Here is a 22,901-nt window from a genome sequence, read left to right as displayed (position 1 = left end):
TGTTGTAGAGGTGTTGGATTTTCTTGTAGATTATGGAGATTAGACCTTTGTCTGACTTGTACTGTCCAAAAATTTTTTCCCAGTCTGTAGGTTCTCTTAAAAAAGTAGTTAATTTGCTTTTGACCACAAATGCTAAATAATAACATTACTGAAAGTACAAGAGTAGCGCAGGCAAAATTACCCATGTGTTTACCTCTATAACACAACTATTAAACTAGATGCCATTGAGTCATTCCAACTCATGACGACCCCATGTGTGTCAGAGTACAACTGTGCTCCATAGGGTTTTCAACAGATGATTTTCACAAGTAGATCACCAGGCCTTTCTTCCGAGATGTCTCTGGGTGGACTCGAACTTCCAAACTTTCTGTTAGCAGCAGATGCATTAACCATCTTATTCATAATTATAAGTTGTTTTAGTACAATTATAGTGTATAGGCAATGTGTATTACGATTTTTCCATATTATATCACAAGCCTTTTTACATGTTCCTAGATAGTCTTAGTTATAATATTTAATATTTAACCATTCAACTCCATGGACGTGAACTATGTGAATATCGCACACTTTAATGGATATCCTCATACTTCAATCTCATTATAGAATATTTAATTTCCTTTTGGTGTTTGCTTTAGCATTACAATAATTAATATTTGTGTTCATATGACTGATATTTGTGTTTATATCAATTGTTTAGAACTCCCATTTCTGTGGTTATAAAATTTTCTTTTACATTTTCCTACTCTAAGAAAATGAGAGCTTTTCATGTCCTTGAAAATCCAGGCCTGATTACAACTTCAGAAGTCTTTAAGCACAAAAAACAGTTTTAGATCCTGACACATTAAGTTCCACATCTTACAAAGGAATTGTTTCATGAATTGGGAGCCAATAGGAAAAGATGCCCTAAAGTCTTCTTTTACATACCTCCTACAGGGAGCAACAGGAGGTAGATTAATTGATCAGACTACAGAGTTTGGACCTCAGCACTAAATCCACCAACTGCAATAACTTTATCAACATATTTCTAAGCACCCTACTCTTCTCTCTCAACCGTACCTGTAAGCTCAGTAAATTGTGAACTCTGCCCCATAAGTGGAACTTAATCAAGGAACACTACTTATCTTTAGTCCCAATATAATTTCTTCCCAAATCTTCACCTCAATGATTTTGTAACATATTTAGCTTTACAGCCCTACCCCCATATGTGTACTTTTTCCAGAAAGCACATGAATTCTTCCACCACTACAGAAATTGGCAGTATTATTCTCTGTCCCAGATAAATCAGGCTATCTCAACTCTAACAGTTCTAGTAAAACCACAAATAGGACCCAAGACAGATCTGAGCTTCAGAATACAACCGTGCGTACCCTCCCCAGTTTTAAAGACTCTTCAGAACATATTATTGTATGACCAAAAGGGGAAAAAAACCCAAAAACTCCTTCTTTCAATATGGCATAAAGGAAAACTAAATTTAAAAAATATTATCATCAGCTAACAAATAGGGCAAAATGTTAACAGTAAATAAACCTGGGTGAAGGATACAGGTGATCTTTGTACTCTTCTTATTCTTACAGCTTTTCTATAAGTGTGAAATGATTTCCAAATAAAAAGTAAAAGAGTAAATCAAAACCCAGAAAAAAGTCACTTGAGAGGTTTTTCCACAGGCTTTATCAGAATCAAGGCCTTAGATGGTACACTGGCATCATCTCTCCAAAACATTCAAGTCCATTTTCTTTTAATTGAAAGGTAATATATAGCCCAGTGGCTACAGGGGTGGGCTCTGGAATAAAACTGATTTTTAGTTAGTTAAGGCTCAGCTACAGAAGAACTAAATATTTAAGATACCTCAGAAAACTCAACCTAAATTATTTAAGTCACTTATAAAGGCACACATTTGAGGCAATGGTGTGCTCAATCTCTTCAGAGGTTGTTTGGGTTATATATTACCAGTCCAAATACCAGGTGACTGGTGTTGTGTCTTTCTCAGGGTATCTATCACATCTGGAAGCAATGATGTCCATCTTTAAAAGCAAGTATATATTCTGCTTCTCATCTAAATTTCTCCCTAGATTTAGCCTTCATTGGTGACTTCTGCTTGAATCTATCTTTCCTATGCTGGTTGCAAAATAATAATTTTCTAACTCTAGTACTCCCTACACATTCATCAATCAGCACTCAGCATTTTACTATAAGCAAGAGCCCTCCTTTCTCCATTAACTGCCTATTTATTATCAGTATAGCATCACAGATTCATTTTTACTTTTCAATGATTTATTATTACTGTACTTGATTATCTTGGTGCTCAAATGGTCCCAGATTTGGCCAACGGAAGTCTTCAGCCTGGTCCCTATGTCCTTGTGACATGCTATCATTGTGGTATTCAAAGTATTATCATTTTAATTTCTATAGGATCTGTGGTGATTTATCCTCTTCATTCCTAATAATGGTAATTTGTGCTTTATTTTTTTTCTTGGTTAGTCTAGCTTAGGCTTGCCAATTTTATTAATTTTCAAAGAACAACCTTTTGGTTTCATATTCTCCATTATTTTTCTATTTTCAATTTCCCTGATTTCTGCTCATTATTTACTTCCTCTCATTTAATTTGGGTTTAATTTGAGCTTCTTTCTCTTGTTTCTTATGGTACAAGCTTAGATTATGGACTGGAGACCTTTCCTCTTTTCTAATGTAAGCATTTAATGTTATAAATTTTGCTCTAAGCACTGTTTTACCTGTATTGCTTCAAATGTTGCTATGTTTATTTTAATTTTAATTCAGTTAAAAATATTTTCTAATTTTTGTTATTTCTTTATTTATGTGTTTGCATATTTCCAAATCTTCACGAATTTTTCAGTTATTTTTCTGTTATTGATTTCTAGTCTATTTCTGTTTTGGTGAGAGACCATATGTTGTTTGATTTTAATTCTTTTGTGTTTGTATGTTTTATGATCCTGAATATGGTTTATATAACTGAAAGTTCTATGTATAGCCAACTTTATTTTCTTTTGATTAGTGTTTGCATGATATTATCTTTTTCCACCTTTCTGCTTTTTAATCTATCTATATCTTTATATTCAAAGTGGGTTTCTTATAGACAGTGTTTAGCTGGGTCTTGCTTTTTTTAATCAAATATGGACGATCTTTGTTTTTTAACTGGGCTGTTTAGACCATTTACATTTAATTTAATCATGGATACCATCTTGCTAGCTGTTTTCTATGTGTTCCATTTGTTCTTTGTTCCTTTTTTCCTCCTCTTCTTGGAGTAAAGGTTTTTTCTATTTTTAAGGATTTGATTTTTCTATTCACTATTGACTTATTTATACCTCTAGAATTTTTAGCAGTTGTCCAAGTTTATACACTACCTTCAAATATTACACCACTTCATGTGTAATGTAAAAACCTTAAAATAGTACATTCCCAATTATTCTCTCCTATTATTTGCATACATTTTACTTTTATGCATGCTGTAAATCCACAAACATTGCTATTTTTGCTCTAGAGAGTTAATTACCTTTCAGAGCTATTCAAGATAAGAAAAACACCTCTATATTTACCTTCATTTTAACCATTTCTGGAGATCTCAATTTATTTGTACAAGATCCAAGTTTGTCTGTGTCTTAGTTACTTAGTGCTGCTGTAACACAAATACCACAGTAGGTAGCTTTAAAGAACAGAAATTTATTTTCTCAGAGTTCTGGAGGCTAAAAGTCCAAATCAGGGTCTTGACCATGTTGATTGCTTCCTTGTCAGTAGCCCCTTGGTTCCTTGGCATTCCTTGGCTGGTAGATGATGTTCAGATGGCATCTGTCTTTCCCTTTGTGTGTGTGTGCGTGCGCGCGTGTGCGTGCGCGCGTGTGTGTATCTATTCTGGGTTTTTTATAACTGAGAAATGATTAGGTTTAGGATCCACTCTACACTGGTATGACCTCAACTGAATGACTAATGACATTGGATTACATTATGGAAAGTAATTACATTGCATTAGATTACATTACGGAAGGTAATCTGCTGTGCCCAAGGCCAACTGATCTAATCACATCTAAGTACTCCATGACAGCAACTAGACTAGTGTTTGGCTAAACAACTGGGAAGCGTAGCCTAGCCAAGCTGACAGATAAAATTAACTATCACAGTCTGGCATCATGTTCCTTTAACTTCCTTTAACATTTCTTGTAATGTAGTTCTGGTAGTAATGAATTCTCCTACTTTTTGATGTCTGAAAAAGTCTTTATTTCACCTTCACTTTTGGAAGGTATTTTTTGTTGGGTTGGCACTTTTTCTTTCATTGTTTTAAAAATGTCACTTCATTGTCTTTTGGCTTGCATGGTTTCTGTTGAGAAGTATGCTACAATTCTCATCTTTGCTTTTCTGTATGTAATATGTCTTTTTTTCCTACAGCTGTCTTTAAGATTTTCTCTTCATTTCTTCTTTTAAGCAATTTGATATGATGGCCTAGGACTTCCATTTTTCTCTCTTTGTGTTGTAAATTTATCCTGCTGAGTTTCTTAGATTTATGGTTAAATGTCTCTCATTATTTTTGGAAAATTCTTGGCCCTTATCTCTTGATATTTCCTCTGACCCATTCTCTTTCTCTTATCCTTCTAGGATTTCAATTACATGTGTTAGACCGTTTAATATTGTCCCATAGCTCTTGGATATTCTGTCCCCACCCCCCACCCGCCAAATACTCTTTTTTTCTCTTTGTGCATCAGTTTGAGTAATTTCTATTGACCTATCTTCAAGTTCACTGATTTTTTTCTTGGGCCAGGTCAAATCTACTGATGACTCTGTCAAATGCATTCTTCATCTCTGTTATTGTTTTTTATTTATAGTATGTCCATATCTTTTTCTTAGTTTCCTTCTCTCTCCTGAAATGCTCCTTCTGTTCATCCACTTATTCACCTTCCCACAAGAGCCATTTTAGCATATTAATCATAAACCAAAAACCAAACCAAATTTGTTGCCATCGAATCGATTCCGACTCATAGCGACCCTACAGGATAGAGCAGAACTGCCCCGTAGGGTTTCCAAGGAGCAGCTGGTGGATTCAAACTGCCACCTTTTTGGCTGGCAGCCAAGCTCTTAACCATTGTGCCACCAGGGCTCCATATTATATTAATCATAGTTATTTTAAATTCCATCTCTGATACTTCCAACATCTGGATTATCTGAGTCTTTTTCTGTTCATGTGTTCACTTGACAACGTTTTCTTGGTGGTAGTGGTGGTGGCGCTGCGGCTGGTGATGGATTTTTTTGTTTGTCTGTCTCAAAAATTTTGATTGAATGCTGTCTTGGTTACGTAGTGCTGCTATAACAGAAATACTACAAGTGGATGGCTTCAACAAACAGGAGTTTATTTTCTCACAGTCTGGTAGGCAAGAAGTCCAAATTCAGAGCATAAGCTCCAGGGAAAGGCTTTCTCTCTCTGTTGGCTCTGGAGGAAGGTCCTTGCCATCAATCTTCCCCTGGACTACGAGCTTCTCAACACAGGGACGCTGGGTCCAAAGAACCCACTCTTCTCCTGGCACTACTTTCTTGATGGTATGAGGTCCCCATGTCTCCCTGCTTGCTTCTTTTATATCTCAAAAGAGATTAGTTTAAGACACAACCTAATCTTGCAGATTGAGTCCTGCCTCATTAACATAACTGCTTCTAATCCTGCCTCATTAACATCATAGAGGTAGGATTTACAACACAGAGGAAAATTATATCAGATGACAAAATGGTGGACAATCACACAATACTGGGACTCATGGCCTAGCCAAGTTGACACATATTTTTGGAGAACACAACTTAATCCATGACAAATGCCAAACATCATGTGCAGGACAGTAGAAAGTGAGGTGAATAGCATTTATGCCCAGAAAAGGGCATGCCTCTTCTTCTACTAGGCTGTTATTCTGAAATTTGAGTCAATTCAATTAAGAATTGAGATGAGTTTGGGTTTTGTTACTGCCATGGTTATGTTCAGTACACTAGAGTCTTCAAATTCCTCTAACTTTTCCTTGCGTTTGGAGTGGGGATGGTTTGCCAGAGGCTTTTTCTCAATGTTCCTGTTCCATCCTCAGATTTAGATATTCCCTGTGAATCTGCACCTAAGTAAGGGTCTCACCATGCTTTTCCCCCAAAGTGGTAAATAACTATGGCTTGTTACTCTGTGCTTGGCAGCCTGGTGGGGGGGGGGGCAGGGAGTTTCCGTTTTGATCTCACCAGCCTTAGACTTAGGCATGCCCTGTTTGGATCAGGGTTAAGACTTTCTCAGTGGTCCTGTCCCTTCCTCACAGGAGATCTCAAATAGTCCACGTCCAGCATAATTTCCTGCCTCATCCCCAAGGGTAGTGTTTTGTTTTGTTTTCCTTTTCTCCTCCCCCCAGACACAATGGGTCTTCATCTATGCCCTGAGGATGGCAGGATTTGCAGCTGTTTCTCCAGAGGATTAGGATTTTGTTCTTAGGGAAGAAAGGTTATAGGTATGCCTTTCTTGCTGCAGTAGCCACTCCCCTCCTCTGGACTTACACAACTAACAGAGGCTTTCTATGATTTCCTGCCCTGCCTCCAATCTTTCCTGGAATATTCAATTGAGGTCTGTGCAGAAGAAACTACAAGCCAAGTATGAACTACCCTTACAGCTGCTGTACCTTCACACTAGCCCACACTTGGCCATTAGCAATTTATTGAAATTTTTAGCCGAATTACTTTACTTTCTTATATGGAAGCCTCAAATTGCTCCCAGGCTCTGCCACTGGTGATTCAGTCCTCACATCCTGTCTCTCCTTGGAGGTGCCGGTCCTATCTTAGATATCAGGCTACTTAGATGCCCTGCAATTTTAGCTCTCTGATGGATTCAAGGAAAGTTATGATTTTGTAGATTATCTAGCTTCTTCCTGTTGATACAGTGGAAGTGAAGCTTTTTCCAGCTTTCTACACCCTAGGCAGAGGACGTAATTAAGTCTGAGAATATTAATTTTTTTTTAAACTTGTCTCTACTCTTTGTATTTTGTGTTTCTTTTGCATCTGCTTTTCTATTTGTGCAAACTGGTCTCTTTCATGCTGTTTTCTTCAAATATCTGATGACCCTTGGTTCTCCCTTCAAATTCATGAATAAGTGATTAGATTGATTAGTATAGGCAACTGGTGCAGGTTTCCTTTGAATTTACAAAGATTTATTTACATAAAAGTCCTCATCCTGGATGGGAAGACAGTGTCAGCTCAGTGTAAGTGGGCAGGTCCTAATGACAATTAAGCTTTCCATCAGGGTATATATGTTGGGAGAAAGCAGTACCTTTAATTTAAACCACCACAACTATAAAATAAGGAGAAGTTTACTTTGAGATTGTGTTATTTTAGGGTATTTCACCCCTAAGTAGAGCTGCCTTTCATGTTTTCCCTCTGGATCAGCTGTGGAAGTCCATATTTACTTTAGATTCTGCTCCACCTTTGTACCATGTCAAACACTCATATAATGAGACCTAACCAGGTCCGAAATCCATTACATCTAGAGAGTAGCTGGAGCAAATATTATAGGGAGTTACTCAAGATACAGAGAGGAAAGAGAATGGGCCACTAGGTCTAGCTACCCTGATTATCGCTCCACAATTAGTTCCTGATTCTCTGTATCTGGCAATTCCAAGCAGTTTTTCTATATCCTAGTTTATTCATCAGTACAAACCAAAACCAAACCCGCTGCTGTCTAGTCTATTCCGACTCATAGTGACCCTGTAAGATAGAGCAGAACTGCCCCATAGGGCTTCCAAGGAACAGCTGGTGGACTTGAACTGTTGAGCTTTTGGTTAGCAGCCAAACACTTAAACACTGTGCCACCAAGACCCATTCATCAATACAGTACTAATTTCTGTCTTTGAGAACTGTGTCACAATCTATGCTATCTCAATGGTACCCTCTTTTGCTTTCAGCATAGACATGGATTTATTCTTTATGCACGTATCTTTACTGTCAAATGAATAGATCCTTGGGAGAGAGGGAAAGCAAATACCATCTTCCAAAATTGCCTTCTGAAAAATTTGGCCCTGTCCAGGCATACACCAACATTCCACCCTGTTAACTAAGACAGCCCCTCTGTTCTGCAAGAACGTTCCTAAGTCAGGTACTTTAACTTTAATAACCAAGTATCAATGTGGGATACTGTAAATCTAATAGCTTAAGAATATGAATCATGCCTCCATCAACAAAACAAAACACAGACTCACCAGAGAGTTTGGTCTCAGATTGGCCAATGGTCAACTTCTGTCAAAATTTCAGTTAAAACCAATAAATTGTCACCCTTGTGGGTTTCCTACATCAAGACAGATGACCAAAAAGCAATATACTTGGACTGCTTTAGCTTCCCTCCCTGCAGAAATGCCTTTTCTGCACTATGATTTATGATGCTGCCCTGCTCAAGGGTTAATAGATATTTCTTGATGTAACTTTTACAAAATTACAATCGACTAGATTTAATTATGATATTTAATATCTTACACATATGAAACTGCATGCTAAATTCCTCTCAGAATTCTGTGCCAAGAGAAAACTTTTTTTTTTTTCCTCCTCCCCTGAAAAGCTGATAGGCTTCTGTAACAGGCAATGGGAAACAATTGATACTTTTCATACCTCTACACGATTGGCTTGACTGCTAAGATCAGAGCTAATTTTAGTGCTTAAAAACAACAAGTAGATCCTATCAAAGGCAGTACACTACACTGGAAAGTCCACAGGCTTAGGAATCAGTAAGATTTGGGTTCAAATTCTATCTATGCTTCTTTCAAAACTTTAGCGTGTTACAGGATTTCAACAAAACGTATCTGCTTCATAGGATTTATGCAGGCTTCAAATGAAATAATTCATGAGAATGTACTTTACAAGGTTTTAGGTAGTGTGGAATAGTGAGAAAAGCATGGAATGTGGAGTTAAAAGGTCTGGGTCCATATGTCAACTTGTTCATAACAGTCTGTGTGTTCCCAGCCAAGTCATTTACCTCCCCAGTACCTCATATATAAAATGAAGATAACAATATCTGCCCTATTTAGTTTTCAAGGATGCTTTAAGGATCAAATATGATCACCTCTGTGCAAGTACTTTCTAATTATAAAATACTACATATATGTTACTCTTACTATCAAGAAATGAATTGCATTAAAGAGTAGCTCCTCCCTACAAAGATTGGGGAACTCTGCTTTTATAAAGTTAATACCACTCCCCAGGTGCCACTGAAAAGTTCTTTTTGGATTTTATCAGCATCTGCTTATAAGAAACCCAGAGTCTACTAAACACATTTCCTTAAGACCAATGTTTCATACCATTTTCTAAATCAAATTTCCAGCAAACTAATTTTGATAGAGTATTGCTTCTCAAAGATTTCGGGGTTGAGTTAGGGCAAATGACCCCGTAAAAGAACATATAATTAAATGTTAATAGGAGGGTTACTCAGCATGTGACACTAATGAGGGGAAATCTGTTTTTTATTAAATGTTATAAGTTAAACTACTAATACCTTCCAGAAATGAAAACATATACATTAATAAACATTAATACTGAAAAGATCATCTTATGACCCAGCTGGAAGTTGCTGGAGAACACAAGTTCAGAACCACTGCCTTTGAGGTATAGGAAAGAAAGAACTAAGGGTGTGGGGTAATTAGACCCCTTGGAGTTATGTGGCCACTCAGCAAGTCAGCAGCATGGGTAGAAATTATCTTTTTGCCTCTTTCCAATAAATCATCCTGCCACAGTGAATTTTTATAAACTAAAATATAAAATAAGCACTTGGTTTCTTCCAAACATTTACACACATTAATCCCTATGGCACTATTATGAGCAGCTATCCTAAATGCACAGATGTGTAAAAAGATGCAGAAGCTAAGTAATTCCTTTATGGTCATTTAGAAGAATCAGTAACAAAGTCAAGATTAAATATCAGATAGTACTGACTTTATACTCTAACTGAACACTTGGGCTCAGAATCAAGTGCCTAGAAAAGCATTAAGTGCCAAAGAGAAGTCATAATATGTAACAACCCTCTAGTAAACTCATATTAGGAAATCACTTTACTACTGGCTAGCAAACACACTACATCACAGCTGCAAATGCAAGTGACAAATACATTTTCCCCTTCATTTTAGCAATATCAGTGACTCAAGTGCTGAAATACCTTAACTTGGTTCAAGATTCATTAAACAGTGCATTTACGTAAATGTAGAAGAATAACGTTCAACACAAACATTACTCTGAATAGACAAGAGTAAGTATGATTTTGGCTATCTAGAACAATCACTGCAAAGAATGGGGATCCCCAACAAGTAGACCAGGATTTACCAGTAAATAAATCAGCCATCTGTTTCCATACACTATTTCCCACTACACAGTGCTGATCACCACAGTCCACTGAGATTCCCAATGGGCAGAAAAACACAGCCAAAACAGTAGCACTCTCTTCCTTAGTTCGGAGACTATACTGTCAACAAATTAGCTGCTAATCTTCTGATTCCAAGTGAAATGCATAATAATTCTCATCTCAAAAACATAAATAAAAGTGAGAGGAGGGCTCCTGAATTACAAAGTCAGTGTTAAAAATGACTGTTCTGACCCATCCTGGTAAATGCATATTCAATTTAAGTATTACCATCTTTTTTCTCTGAATGACAAAATGGAGACAAAAGAATGTTCAACTTACTTGACTGAAAGAATTAAAATAGTAGAACAATTGCCTACAAATCTTATAATCTTCCTTTACAGTATTGTTAGGCAGCAGTATGTGGGAACCCAGATTCTGCCACAACTTGCTATGGCTTTGGGGAAATCACTTAACCTCTCAGGGATTTAGTTTCCTCATTTGTGAACTGGAGGATAATAATAGTATCTTTAAGCCACAGGGGTATTAGTAAGTAAAGAAGATAAGAATAGATAAATAAGATAAAGACTAGAAGCATGTGACACTGCCTGACACTAACAAGCATTCTATAAATATCAGCAATTATTATTACGCCTCAGACTCTTAAATAGGATAGAAATCACCTGCTTATAGGCTGGTGCCAGACTAGATGACATCTTGGGACTTTGTAACATTTGCTAAACTAAAATACATTCCATGGGCTTTATACCTCATACTACTTGTAAAAAGGTAGTATAATGCAGTAATTAAGAGCTTTGGTATCAATGAAAAGATTTTAAATTCCAGCTTCACTTCTCATTAGCTGTGTGAACTTAAGTAAGCTAGTTAACCTCTCTGACTCTGACGTAGAGTTTCCTCAACTGTAAAATGCAAATAATAGCACAAATAAAAATGTTACTGTGACAATTAAATCATATCACTTATATACATGATACGCAGCCCTGGGGCACAATGGTTAAAAACTTGGCTGCTAATCAAAAGGACGGCAGTTCAAATCCACCAGCTGCTCCTCGGAAACTCTATGGGGCAGTTCTACTCTGTCCTATAGGGTCACTATGAGTTGGAATCAACTCGACGGCAATGGGTTTATATATAGTGACAAGCATCATACTTGAAATATTGTAGTTATTATTAGAAAAAGGCAAAACTTAACATGGTTAACAAAAATCATGATCTGCTTCCTAGTGAAGTAAGTGGCACCTGGGATCTTAAAAGCTTGCAAGTGGCCATCTAAGACACAACCACATGTCTCTACTAGCCAGGAGCAAAAAATTAAGAAAGTAAGGAAAAGCTCAGAAAAGAAACAATTCTATACGAGCCACATTCTCATCTAGCCTAAGACCAGAGGAACTAGATGGTGCCTGGCTACCACTACAGACCATTCCGACAAGGGTCACAATATATGGTCCTGGATAGAATGGGAGAAAAATGTAGAGCAGAACTCAAATTATTAAAAAAATAAAATAAAAAAATAAAGCCAGACAAACAAACAATACAGAACAGAGGACTCCCTGAGACTATTGCTCTGAGACACTCTTTAAACCTAGACCTGAGCCTGTCCTCTGAGGTCACCTTTAAGCAAAACAGCAGAGTGGCACACAAAATAAAGGATATCACCTATAAGATTGGTGCTTTACTTAAAAACCTCGGTATGAGACCAAAAGGTCAACAATTACTCAAAAGCAAAGATGAAGAGATAAGGGGGCAGGGAAACTAAAGTACTGGAAATGGAACAAACAGAACACGAAGAGAATGCTGACACACTGTGATAAACGTAACTAATGTCACAGAACAATTTGTATAGAAATTGTCAAATGGCAACCTAACTTGCTGTATAAATTTTCACCAAAAACTCAAAAAAATATTATTTTTAAAAAATGATAAAAGGAAAAGGCAAAAGCTCCTAATGCCCTATAGTGCTATCAGTTTGAAAACTGGTGATCTTGAAGAAGTTAAGATATATAGAAATACATGTTACAGTTAGCAGGCAATTTGAACATGTATAGCAAAAGTTGCTGGTACTGCCAAGACACCATAAAAAATGCTTCTTTTCCCAGAAGATGAAACCTCTTGAAGCAAGTCTGGGGTGTATGTACACAACAACTGTCTATTTATTTGGAGCCATTCTAACAAAGACTAAAAATGGACTTTATTCACAACGTCTCATGCTTTTAAATGGCTTTATTCAATCAAATCTGCATTTATAGCTGTCAATATGCAAGTTGTAATGGAACGTAGATAGCTTTTAACAATTACTGCCAAACACCTGCAAAAGCCAGGACCTGTGTAAGGAGGAAACCTGTGTAAGGAGGAAACCTGTTGGAGAAGGAAAACTCAAATACTTCCCACTAAAATGAGCGACAGAAAAGTAGTTAAGACTACACCCTGTCAAAGGTGGAAAACTTGTGAGACCTGGAAAAAAAGGCAGTTTGGTTGTGTTCCGGCTCTCGCAGATGTCACTGTATTTTCAAATGAATGCTAAACTACAAGCTAGAGAAGTTTTCTTTCTTTAGCAATGATTCTCATAACATTAGACTGATAATCATGAGTATGAGTCATTCAGTCAACAAATACTTATTGGATGTTTACTATGTCCCAGGCACAATACCAAGCACAAAGGATATAAGAATATTTCATGTAGTACTTGGGCAGTCCCTGCCCTCAGTGATATTACAGTCTAGAGGAAAAGACAAAGTAACAATGACAATGCTGTAATGGAAAAAACACAAAGGTGCTATGGAAACACAACAGGACACGTAACCTGGGAGTTACGGGTGAAAGGAGAAGGGGAAGGGAGTCAAAGACAGTGTTCTGGAGAAAGCAACAGAGGCCTGAATTTAGGTGTTTTGGATCGAATTGTGTCCCCCAAAAATGTGTTGTAAATCCTAACCCCTGTACTTGTGGTTATAATCCCATTTGGGAATGGGTTTTCATTGTTATGTTAATGTGGCAGTGTTAGTGTAGGGTGTGTTTTAAATCAATCTCTTTTCATAGATAAAAGAGTAGATAAAGCAGCAAGCAAGCATATGTGAGGAGAAGACACACGCCACATGCTCACCAAGAACCTCCCCTCAGAGTGGACAGAGAAAGCCTTCCCCCAGAGCTGGCACCCCGAATTCAGGCTTCTAGCCTCTTAAACTGTGAGAAAATAATTTCTGTTCATTAAAGCCACCCGCTTGTGGTATTTTGTTATAACAGCACTAGATAACTAAGACAGTAGGTGACATAGAGCAAAGCATATTTAAGGAACTGAAGCATTCCGTTTGATGTGGCCCTTTGTAAGTCTTCTTGAGTCAGGACTTTATCTTAAGTGATACAGAAACCCACCGAAGTGTGATACAGGAATAAAAGAGAAGAATGTATTTTGTTCCTCTTTATATTTTTACAACTCAACTGATCATCATACACATACTTGCTACAGAAAGTGTGGTTCACAGCCCAATAGCGTTAGCAGAACTTGGGAGCTATTAAAACTCAGTGAGGTGTAGGCGTAAGTATTATTCTGAGCCTCAGTTTAGAGACGAAGCTAATTAAATGGGTAGGGTCACATAGCTGGTAAACAAAGAAGCAAACTCAACAATAAAACAGGCAAAGGATTTAAACAGATATTTCAACAAAGAAGAGATACAGATAACAGATAAGTACAAGAAAACATTCTTAACACCTCATTAGTTATCAGGAAAATATAAATTAAAACCACAATGTGAAACCACTACACACCCACTAGAATGACTAAAATTAGAAATGTTTGAATGTAAATGGAACTCTCATACATTGCTGGTAGAAATGCAAAACAGCTTAGCAGTTTCTTATAAAGTTAAACACATACTCTAAATCCAGCAATTCTGCCTCTAGTTATTTAACCAAGAGAATATGTTCACACAGAGGATTACACTCAAATGTTTACAGTAGCTTTACCCATAATAATTCCAAACAGGAAACAACCCAAATGTCCATCAACAGGTGAATGGATAAACAAATTGTGGTACATACATACAGTGGAATACGACACAGCAATAAAAAGGAAAGAATTCCTGACACACAACAACATGGACGAATCTCAAAGGCATTATGTTAAGTGAAAGAGTGCCAGACACAAAAGAGTACACGTTCTGTGATTCCATTTACAAAAAATTCTGAAAAAGTCAAAATGATGTCAAAAAAGTTCATCAGTAACAGCCAGGTTAAAGGTTAGGGAAAGGAAGTGACTACAAAGAAGCAAAGGCAATTTTTAGGGTGATGACAATGCTCTGTATCACTGAGTGTGGTGGTTTCTACATGAATGAATATATTAGTTAAACTTATCAAACTGTATATTTAAAATTGATGAATTTGATTATATGTAAATTATAACTCAGTAAAACCGACGTTTAAAAAGAAATCACACATAGAGCTCTTATGAATTTATTTTAAAAACAGTAACACAAAATGACAAAGTGGGTAAATGACCTGAAAAAGGCAAATTACAAAATAAGAACTACAAAATACTTTACAGTAAACATCATACTTAATGGTGAAATATTGACTTTTGCCCTCAAACTGGAAGTAAGACAAAGATATCCACTGTCACCACATCTATTCAGTATTGTACTGGCTGTCCTAGACAGTACAGTAAGGCAAAAAATAAATAAATAAAAGGCATAAGAAATACAAAATTTAAATATTATCATTTGCAAGTAAACAGATTGTGTACATTGAAAAGCCAAAATAACGTAACGACTATTAGAATTAATAAGGTCCCTGGATATAAAATCAACATACAAAGATCAACTATAATAAGCACATGAAAAGATGTTCAAGATCACTGGTTATTAGAGAAACACAATTCAAAACCAACGTGGCTCCACTTTATATCCAGTAGATTGGCCACAGACAGTACTGTAATAGACTTTTACATATATAGGCATCTGACTTATGACAAAAATGACAATGCAGAGCAATGGAGAAAACAAAAGATATCTTCAATAAATGGTGCTGGGTCAATTGACTATGTAACAAAAAATTACCTTGACTCTTATCTTACACCATACACAAAAATGAATTCTAGATATAAATATAAAACAGTAAAAAGTTTAAAAGAAAGCACAGAATAGCATCTTTCAGTTAAGTTTGAGACAAAGATTTCTTAAACTGGATACAAAAAGCATTACCTATAAAGGAAAAGACTAATCAAATAGAATTTCTGTTCATTAAAAGATATCACTAAAGAGTTAACCAGCAAGCAACAGAGTGGGAGAATGTAACTGTAATGCATGTTTCAAACAAAAAATGCTTATATGAAATATATAAAGAGCTTCTCTTGCTGTTGTCAGGTGCTGCTGAGTCAGTTCCAACTCACAGTGACCCTACAGGATAGAGGAGAACTGCCCCATTGTGTTTCCAAAGCTGTAAATCTTTACGGAAACAGACTGCCATCTTTCTCCCACTGAGCGGCTGGTAGATTCGAACTGCCGACCTTTGGTTAGCAGCTGAGCACTTAACCACTGCTCCACTAGGGCTCCTTACTGTGTTCGTGGTGCTCCTTAAAGAGCTCCTACACCCTCCAAAAAAGTCAAACCAACTAAAAAAACAGGGCAAAAGACTTCAACAGGTACTTCACAAAAGAGTGTATCCATGTCGCAAATAAACATAAAAAGTGTTGCCCAACTTCATTAGTCTTCAGGGAAATAGAAATTAAAACCACAACACAATACTAACACATACTCACTAGAAAGGATTAAAAAAAAAAGAGTACCAAATGCTGACAAAGAGGTAGAACAAGAGCTCTAATACACTGCTGGTTGAAGGTTAGGTAAATGGTCAATACCACTTTTCTTTTTTTTTAATTTTTTAAAATTATTATTATTATTTTTTAATTGTACTTCAGGTGAAGGCTTACAGAACAAATAGTTTCTCATGAAACAGTAGTACACATATTGTTTTATGACATTGGTTAACAACCCCACAACATGTCAACCCTCTAACTTCTCAACCATTTTTTTTTGGTGAAAATACACATAGCCAAAGACACACCATTTCAAAAATTACTACATGCACAGTTCAGTGATACTGACTATGCTCTTCCAATTGTGCTGCTATTCTCACTTAAGAGGAAGGCTTACAGAACAAAATAGTTTCTCATTTAACAGTTACTACACATGTTGCCCTATGACAATGGTTAACAATCTCACATAAACAATATCCTTACTCAACCTTGGGTTCCCTATCACCAGCTTCCCTGTTCCCTTCTGCCTTCTGGCCCCTGTCACTGGACTACTGTACCTCATTAGTCCCATTTGGTTTTACGGGGCTGTCCACTCCCCAGCTGAATGGTGAACCTCGGAGATAACTTCACCACTGAGCTAAAAGGGTGTCTGGGGACCTTACTCTCAGGGTTTCTCCAGTCTCCTTTAGGCCAGTAAATCTGGTCTTTTTTTTTGGTGAGTTACAATTTTGTTCTATATCCTTCTCCAGCTCTGTCCAGAACCCTCTGTTGTGATCCTGGTCAGAGCAGTCAGTGGTGGTAGCCGGGCACCATCTAGCTGTACTGGACTCAGTCTGGTGGAGGCCTTGGTAGCTGTGGACCATTAGTCCTTTGGACTAATCTTTTCCTTGCAACCTGTTCTCTTCATTCTCCCTTGATCCTGAAGGGATGAGACCAGTGGACTATCTTACATGGCCGCTCACAGGCTTTTAAGACCCCAGACGCTACTCACCAAGGTAGAATGTAGAACATTGTCTTTATAAACTGTGTTATGCCAATTGAGCTAGATGTTCCCCAAGACCATGGTCCCCACAGCCCTCCACCCAGCAATTCAGTCCCTCAGGGAGTCTGGATGTGTCTTTGGGGCTTCCATGACCTTTCCTTGTACAAGTTGTGCTAGTTTCCCCTGTTTTGTGTACTGTCTCAGCCTTCACCCAAGATACCACTTATCTATTGCCTATTTAGTATTTTCCCCACCCCCACCCCTCGTAACCAACAAAGATTGTTACATTTTGTGTGTGAACTTTTTCATGGGTTTTTACAATAGAGGTATCATACAATATTTGTCCTTTTGTGATTGACTTATTTCACTCAGCAGGTCAATACCACTTTGGAAGACTTTTTGATACGATCTCCTAAAGGTGAACACACGCATACTCTATGACCATATAGTTTTACTCTTAGGTTTATACACAACAGAAATGCATAAAAATCTTCACTAAGAAATACATACTAGAATGTTCATAAAAGCATCATATTTTATAGCCCCAAATTGGAAATTACTGAAATGCCATCAATAGTAAGAGTGAATAAATTCATATTCATACAATGGAATTCTATTCTGCAGTTAGAATGAATAAACTGACTACATGAAGGTAAGGCTGAATGTCACAAAAATGTTGAGCAAATTCAGACACATAAAGAGTGTATATTCTATAATTCTATTTTTAAAAGTGCAAAATTAGGCAAAACCAATCTGTGGTCTTATAGTCAGGGTAGTGGTTAGTCTAGCTGGAGATATAGTGACTGGAAGGGAGCATGAGGAGGCTTCTGGGTGCTAGGTTCCTGGGAATTCTGGTTACATGGGTATGTTCACACTGTGAAAAGTGAGCTGTACACCTATGGATTCATGCATTTTTCTGTATGTATGTAACACTTAAAAATTGAAGAAAATTCTATCAAATTTGCAGAGAGTTGACTATCTGAGCCTATAGAAAAGAATAAATAAAAACTACAAAATGTGGAGGTTGACCTGTTTGTATGATGTTTCTACTCACCTTTGTCCTGTAATGCAATTTGCTGCTTATGCAGTAATGCCACCTCCTGTCCCAAAGCTTTCTTCTGTCTTTCCAGTTCATTTCGAAGCACCAAAATTTTTAATTGCAGACATTCACTTTCTTTTTTCTAAGTAAATAAAATCACAGGTAAATTTGTGAATAGGAAAGTAATACTATGAACAAATAAAAACTCACAATTTTTCAAAATATATCATGGTTTAACCTGTGGGTCTCTCAAGTAATTTAATTATCAGTGGCCATCACTGTAATGAAAAGAATACAGAAATAAGCAAAGAATAAGAGTAGAAATCAATCTTCAGTCTGGGTTGTTGTTTTTTTTTTTTTTAAAGGACACCAAAGATACTAGAATATATCTCAGGTCCCTTCCCTAATGTCACAATAAAACGAGACAAATAAGTATTAATAAAAATGAAATGGAGTCCTCAAAAAGTTAAACATAAAATTATCATATGACCCAGCAATTCCACATGAACATGTAGACACCAAGGTTAAAAATACAATGCCATTAACAATTACCCCCCCCACCCCCGCCGCAAAAAAAGAAAAGAAATAGGTGTAATACTGGAAAAATAAAAATGCACAGTAACGTTGACTATAAATGATTAAGGTTATGTGTCAATTTGGCTGGGACATGATTCTCAGTGGTTTGGCAGTTATGTAATGATGTAATCTGGTAGTTATGTAATGATGTAATTTGGCAGTTATGTAATGATGTGATCTGGTAGTCATGTAATGATCTAATTTTGCAGTTGTGTAATGACGCAGTCATCCTCTATTTTGTGATCTGATGTGGTCATCCTCCATTTTTGCATAACACTGATTTTTGTATAACAACCTGGTCTTTGGAACCTAACCATGTTGATTAAGTGAGGAGCGGGTATATATGTGCTTACACACATATGCATGTATACACAATTACTGCCCTATGAATGTATATGCTCTTCTCTTCTGGTCTTTATTAATAGTGTCAATAATATACTTTTCATGATTTCCCATGTTGTAAATCTTAACCAAACTTCAATTTGGCTGTATCTAGTATAAAGGAGCCCAGGTGGCGCAATCGGTTTGCTAGCAGCTGTTAACCTAAACACTGGAGGTTCAAACCTACCCAGCAGCTTTGTGGAAGAACAGGCCTAGCGATCTTATTCCATAAAGATTATAGCCAAGAAAACCCTATGGAGCAGTTCTCTTCTGTAACACTGGGTCGTCATGAGTCTGGGGCCGACTCAATGTCAGCTAACAACAACCACTTAAGGTATGTAATAGCAAGTTAAAACTGCAATGGAAAATCTATTAATTAAATAAATTAGACAGGCCCTGGGATAAGCTGCTGGAAAGCTTTAAAAGGAAAAAATCAGCATCTCCACTTGATTCATAGACAATGAGGAAGCACGGGAAATCAGTAAGATGAGTAATGGTATGGCTTTCCAAGAAATGGGCATGGAAAATGGTTTTTGGCAATTGTGTAGAAAGTACTTTACAGCAATGATTTCTCACCCAAAATGCTTTCTTCCTCATCCCTGAAATACTGATTCTAAACAGATGGCATGATCATTTACTAAAGCATTCAAGCCAAGAAAAGAAGCAGAAAAGCTTACATACATCATCATTATTAATACTGACTGGAAAAGTCTATGAAATGTGCCTTTTCAAAAAAATGTTCCTAAGCAATTTTTTTTCAATAAAGCAAACACTTATGGAGGGCCTACTACATACTCTTATGGTCCCTGCTTTCTATAAGTTTCGGTCCAGTGAAGGCAAAAGCCGTTTTGCCTGTCAATCAACTATAAAAACAAAGGACAAAAATGAGGTTGCTTACCATGAAAGAAAGAGGAACCAAGAAACAATCTGGATTTATTTCTTTAACAATCCTATTGTGTGAGCAGGAAGCCTAGGTTCTTACATCACTGAAGCGGAAAAAAATACGTAAATTCTTAGGAAGCAGTCTTTTGCCTCTAAGTACCAGGTGTTTGATTTCCTTAACTTGAATTTTTTCACAAAATAAGTAAACTGAATTCTACCTGGGCAGACAAAGAAAACAGAGAAAAAGAAAAGCGACTCTTTAGGCAACACAGGAATATGTTTAGGGTCACTATGAGTCAGAATTGACTTGATGGTATACACCAGCAGGGTTAACCTGCTCTATGTCTGGCTAGGGGCTAACGTGCTCTATTCCAGGGTACACTCGTAAACTAGGGTATGTTTTCTAGATTCAAAGAATTAAGGTTACAAGTTGATCTAAATACTAAGCTAATACACGAAGGTATGTGTATAGTGTATTTATGTTATGGTCCATGTGCGGAAACTGGCCCATTTACAGAGACATATCAAGTCACTGAAAACCAGGATTGTTGGCTCTAATTTCTGATGAGCAAAGTAAACAAACTCTGCCAAGTAGGATCTGGTTCTGGTTCTGCTTCTTTTCTAATACATCAAAGACAAGTGCTCAAAGATCTTAATTTTCCATAAGTGTATCCTAATGGGTTTCTGTATTCTATTTATCTGCTTACTCCAAGTGTAGTCAATGTCACATATATATCTCCAATAGATCGCTTTTAATTGGATTTTAGTCTTTATATACAAAACTGTATCTGATCTGATTATCACAGATACAGTCATCTATTTGCAAGCACACATTTCCATTTATGGGACTTTATAAAGAAAATCTTGGGCAATGTTAAACATTTTTTCATAAAGACAGACTAATTTGTAAATGGCATATTAAAGGAAAAAATTTTCATAGCTCACGTCAGAGCTAAAAAGTATAAGGCAAAAGTTCTCAAACCATGGTCCTGACATTTTTCTCAGAGTCTGTGAGATCAAAATTATTTTTGTAATGATACTAAGCTGTTATTTCCCTTTTTCACTCTCATTTTCCCTCAAGAGTACAGTGGAGTTTTCCAGAACATATAAGATTTGTGATTGTTTTGGATTGAATTGTGTCCCCCCAAAATATATGTTGTAAATCCTAACCTCTGCCTGTGATTATAAACCATTTGTGAACGGGTTGTGTTTGTTATGTTAATGAGGCAGGATTGTTGTTGCTGCTGTTGTTGTTGTTATGTGCCCTCCAGTCCTTTCCAGCTCATAGGGATCCTCTGTACAACAGAACAAAACATTGCCCGGTCCTGTGCCATCCTCACAATCATTGCTATGCTTGAGTCCATCATTGCAGCCACTGTGTCAATCCAGCTCCTTGAGGGTCTTCGTCTTTTTCAATGACCCTCGACTTTACCAAGCATGATGTCCTTCTCCAGGGACTGATCTGTCCTGATAACACATTCAAAGTACGTGAGACAAAGTCTTGGCATCCTCGCTTCTAAGTAGCATTCTGGTTGTACTTCTTCCAAGGCAGATGGGTACGTCAATGAGGATTAGGTTACGCTTATTATGTTAATGAGGCAGGATGAGGATGTATCTTGAGTCGATCTCTTTTGAGATATAAAAGAGATTAAACAAGCAAGGGAGAGAAGCAGAAACAGGGAAAGAAAGATGCCAAGCCACATGAAGATCTCCCAGAGCAGAAGCTCAAAGAGACAAGGATCTTCTTCCAGAGCCGACAGAGAAAGAAAGCCCTCCCTGAGAGCTAGCACTCTGAATTTGGACTTCTATCTTTCTAAACTGAGATAAAATAAATTTCGGTTTGTTAAATCATCATCCACTTGCAGTATTTCTGTTATACCAGCACTAGATAACTAAGACAGTGATGTTGCAACAGACTGACTACAGAAACAGATGTGAGAATCCAGCTGTCTTTCATTAAACTAGATATTAGCTTAATAGAAGCTAAATTCACAAAAAATTAAAACTCCACAGCAAAGACACTAACAAACCAATTAAAAAATAGGCAAAGGGAGGACTTCCGGCAAAATGGCGCTCTAGGCAGAAGCACCATGCTGTCCCTCCACAGCAAAGATCCGAAAACCTAAGCCGAACAGAGAAAACAACAATCCTGAAACCCTAAAACAGCAAATGAAGAGATAAAGAACTCAGCACAGCACCAAATGGAGTGAGAAAACTGACAGAGAATGGAGAGTGAGGAGAGATTCATGCAGAGGTCCCCTACCAGCTAACGCAGCGTGGATCCGCCATCTTGGACTCCTACTGGAGACCAGCAAATAGGGGGTACGAGAAAGCAGCTTCACGGAGCTTCCAGCAGGAGACAAAACAACCAGTAATTTGTGATATACGCTTTCCCACCCCCCCACCCTTCTTCACCCCCACTCGGCCTCCTCTGATTCCCACGGCCACAATCTCTTGTCCGGGAAGCACCAGCTGCTTGGATTCCACCAGCCTGCACTAGCTGGCTCTCTGAGTGCCATTTGCTGGCTGCTGGTGTTGCTTTTTTCTGCTTGTTTTGATTTCTTCCTTACCTCTCACCACCTTCCCCCCTTTTGCTCAAATACCTGGCTCCGTGCACCATCTTTGCTTCTTCCTGAGGGGCTGCGGAGCTCCAGTAATTTGCGATACACGCTTTCCCACCCCCTACCCTTCTTCACCCACACTCAGCTTCCTCTGCTTCCCGTGGACACAGTCTCTTGTCCGAGAAGAACCAGCTACTTGGATTCCACCAGCCTGCACTAGCTGGCTCTCTGAGTGCCATTTGTTGGCTGCTGGTGTTGCTTTTTTTCCGCTTCTTTTGATTTCTTCCTTACCTCTCACCACCTCCCCCTCCTTTCGCTCAAATATCTGGCTCCATACACCATCTTTGCTTCTTCCTGAGGGGCTGCGGAGCTCCGTTCGAGTCTAGAGCTGC

The 22,901-nt window shown here is 37.6% G+C and overlaps 1 protein-coding gene across 1 annotated transcript in view; it reads right to left on the bottom strand.

The window, feature by feature from the left end:
* UVRAG (UV radiation resistance associated) overlaps window positions 1–22,901 on the bottom strand; it is a 363,460-nt gene that overhangs the window by 169,618 nt on the left and 170,941 nt on the right. Inside the window, exon 8 of the mRNA XM_004381978.3 lies at window positions 18,125–18,251. Within this exon, the coding sequence (XP_004382035.1) occupies window positions 18,125–18,251 (127 nt within the window). The remainder of the gene's footprint in view (window positions 1–18,124; window positions 18,252–22,901) is intronic.

The sequence above is a fragment of the Trichechus manatus genome, unplaced genomic scaffold (genome assembly GCF_000243295.1).
Source record: "Trichechus manatus latirostris isolate Lorelei unplaced genomic scaffold, TriManLat1.0 scaffold00088, whole genome shotgun sequence".
Taxonomy (NCBI): Eukaryota; Metazoa; Chordata; class Mammalia; order Sirenia; family Trichechidae; genus Trichechus; species Trichechus manatus.
Note: the sequence above shows the minus strand (reverse complement) of the source record. Positions and strands in the feature narration are given on the sequence as shown.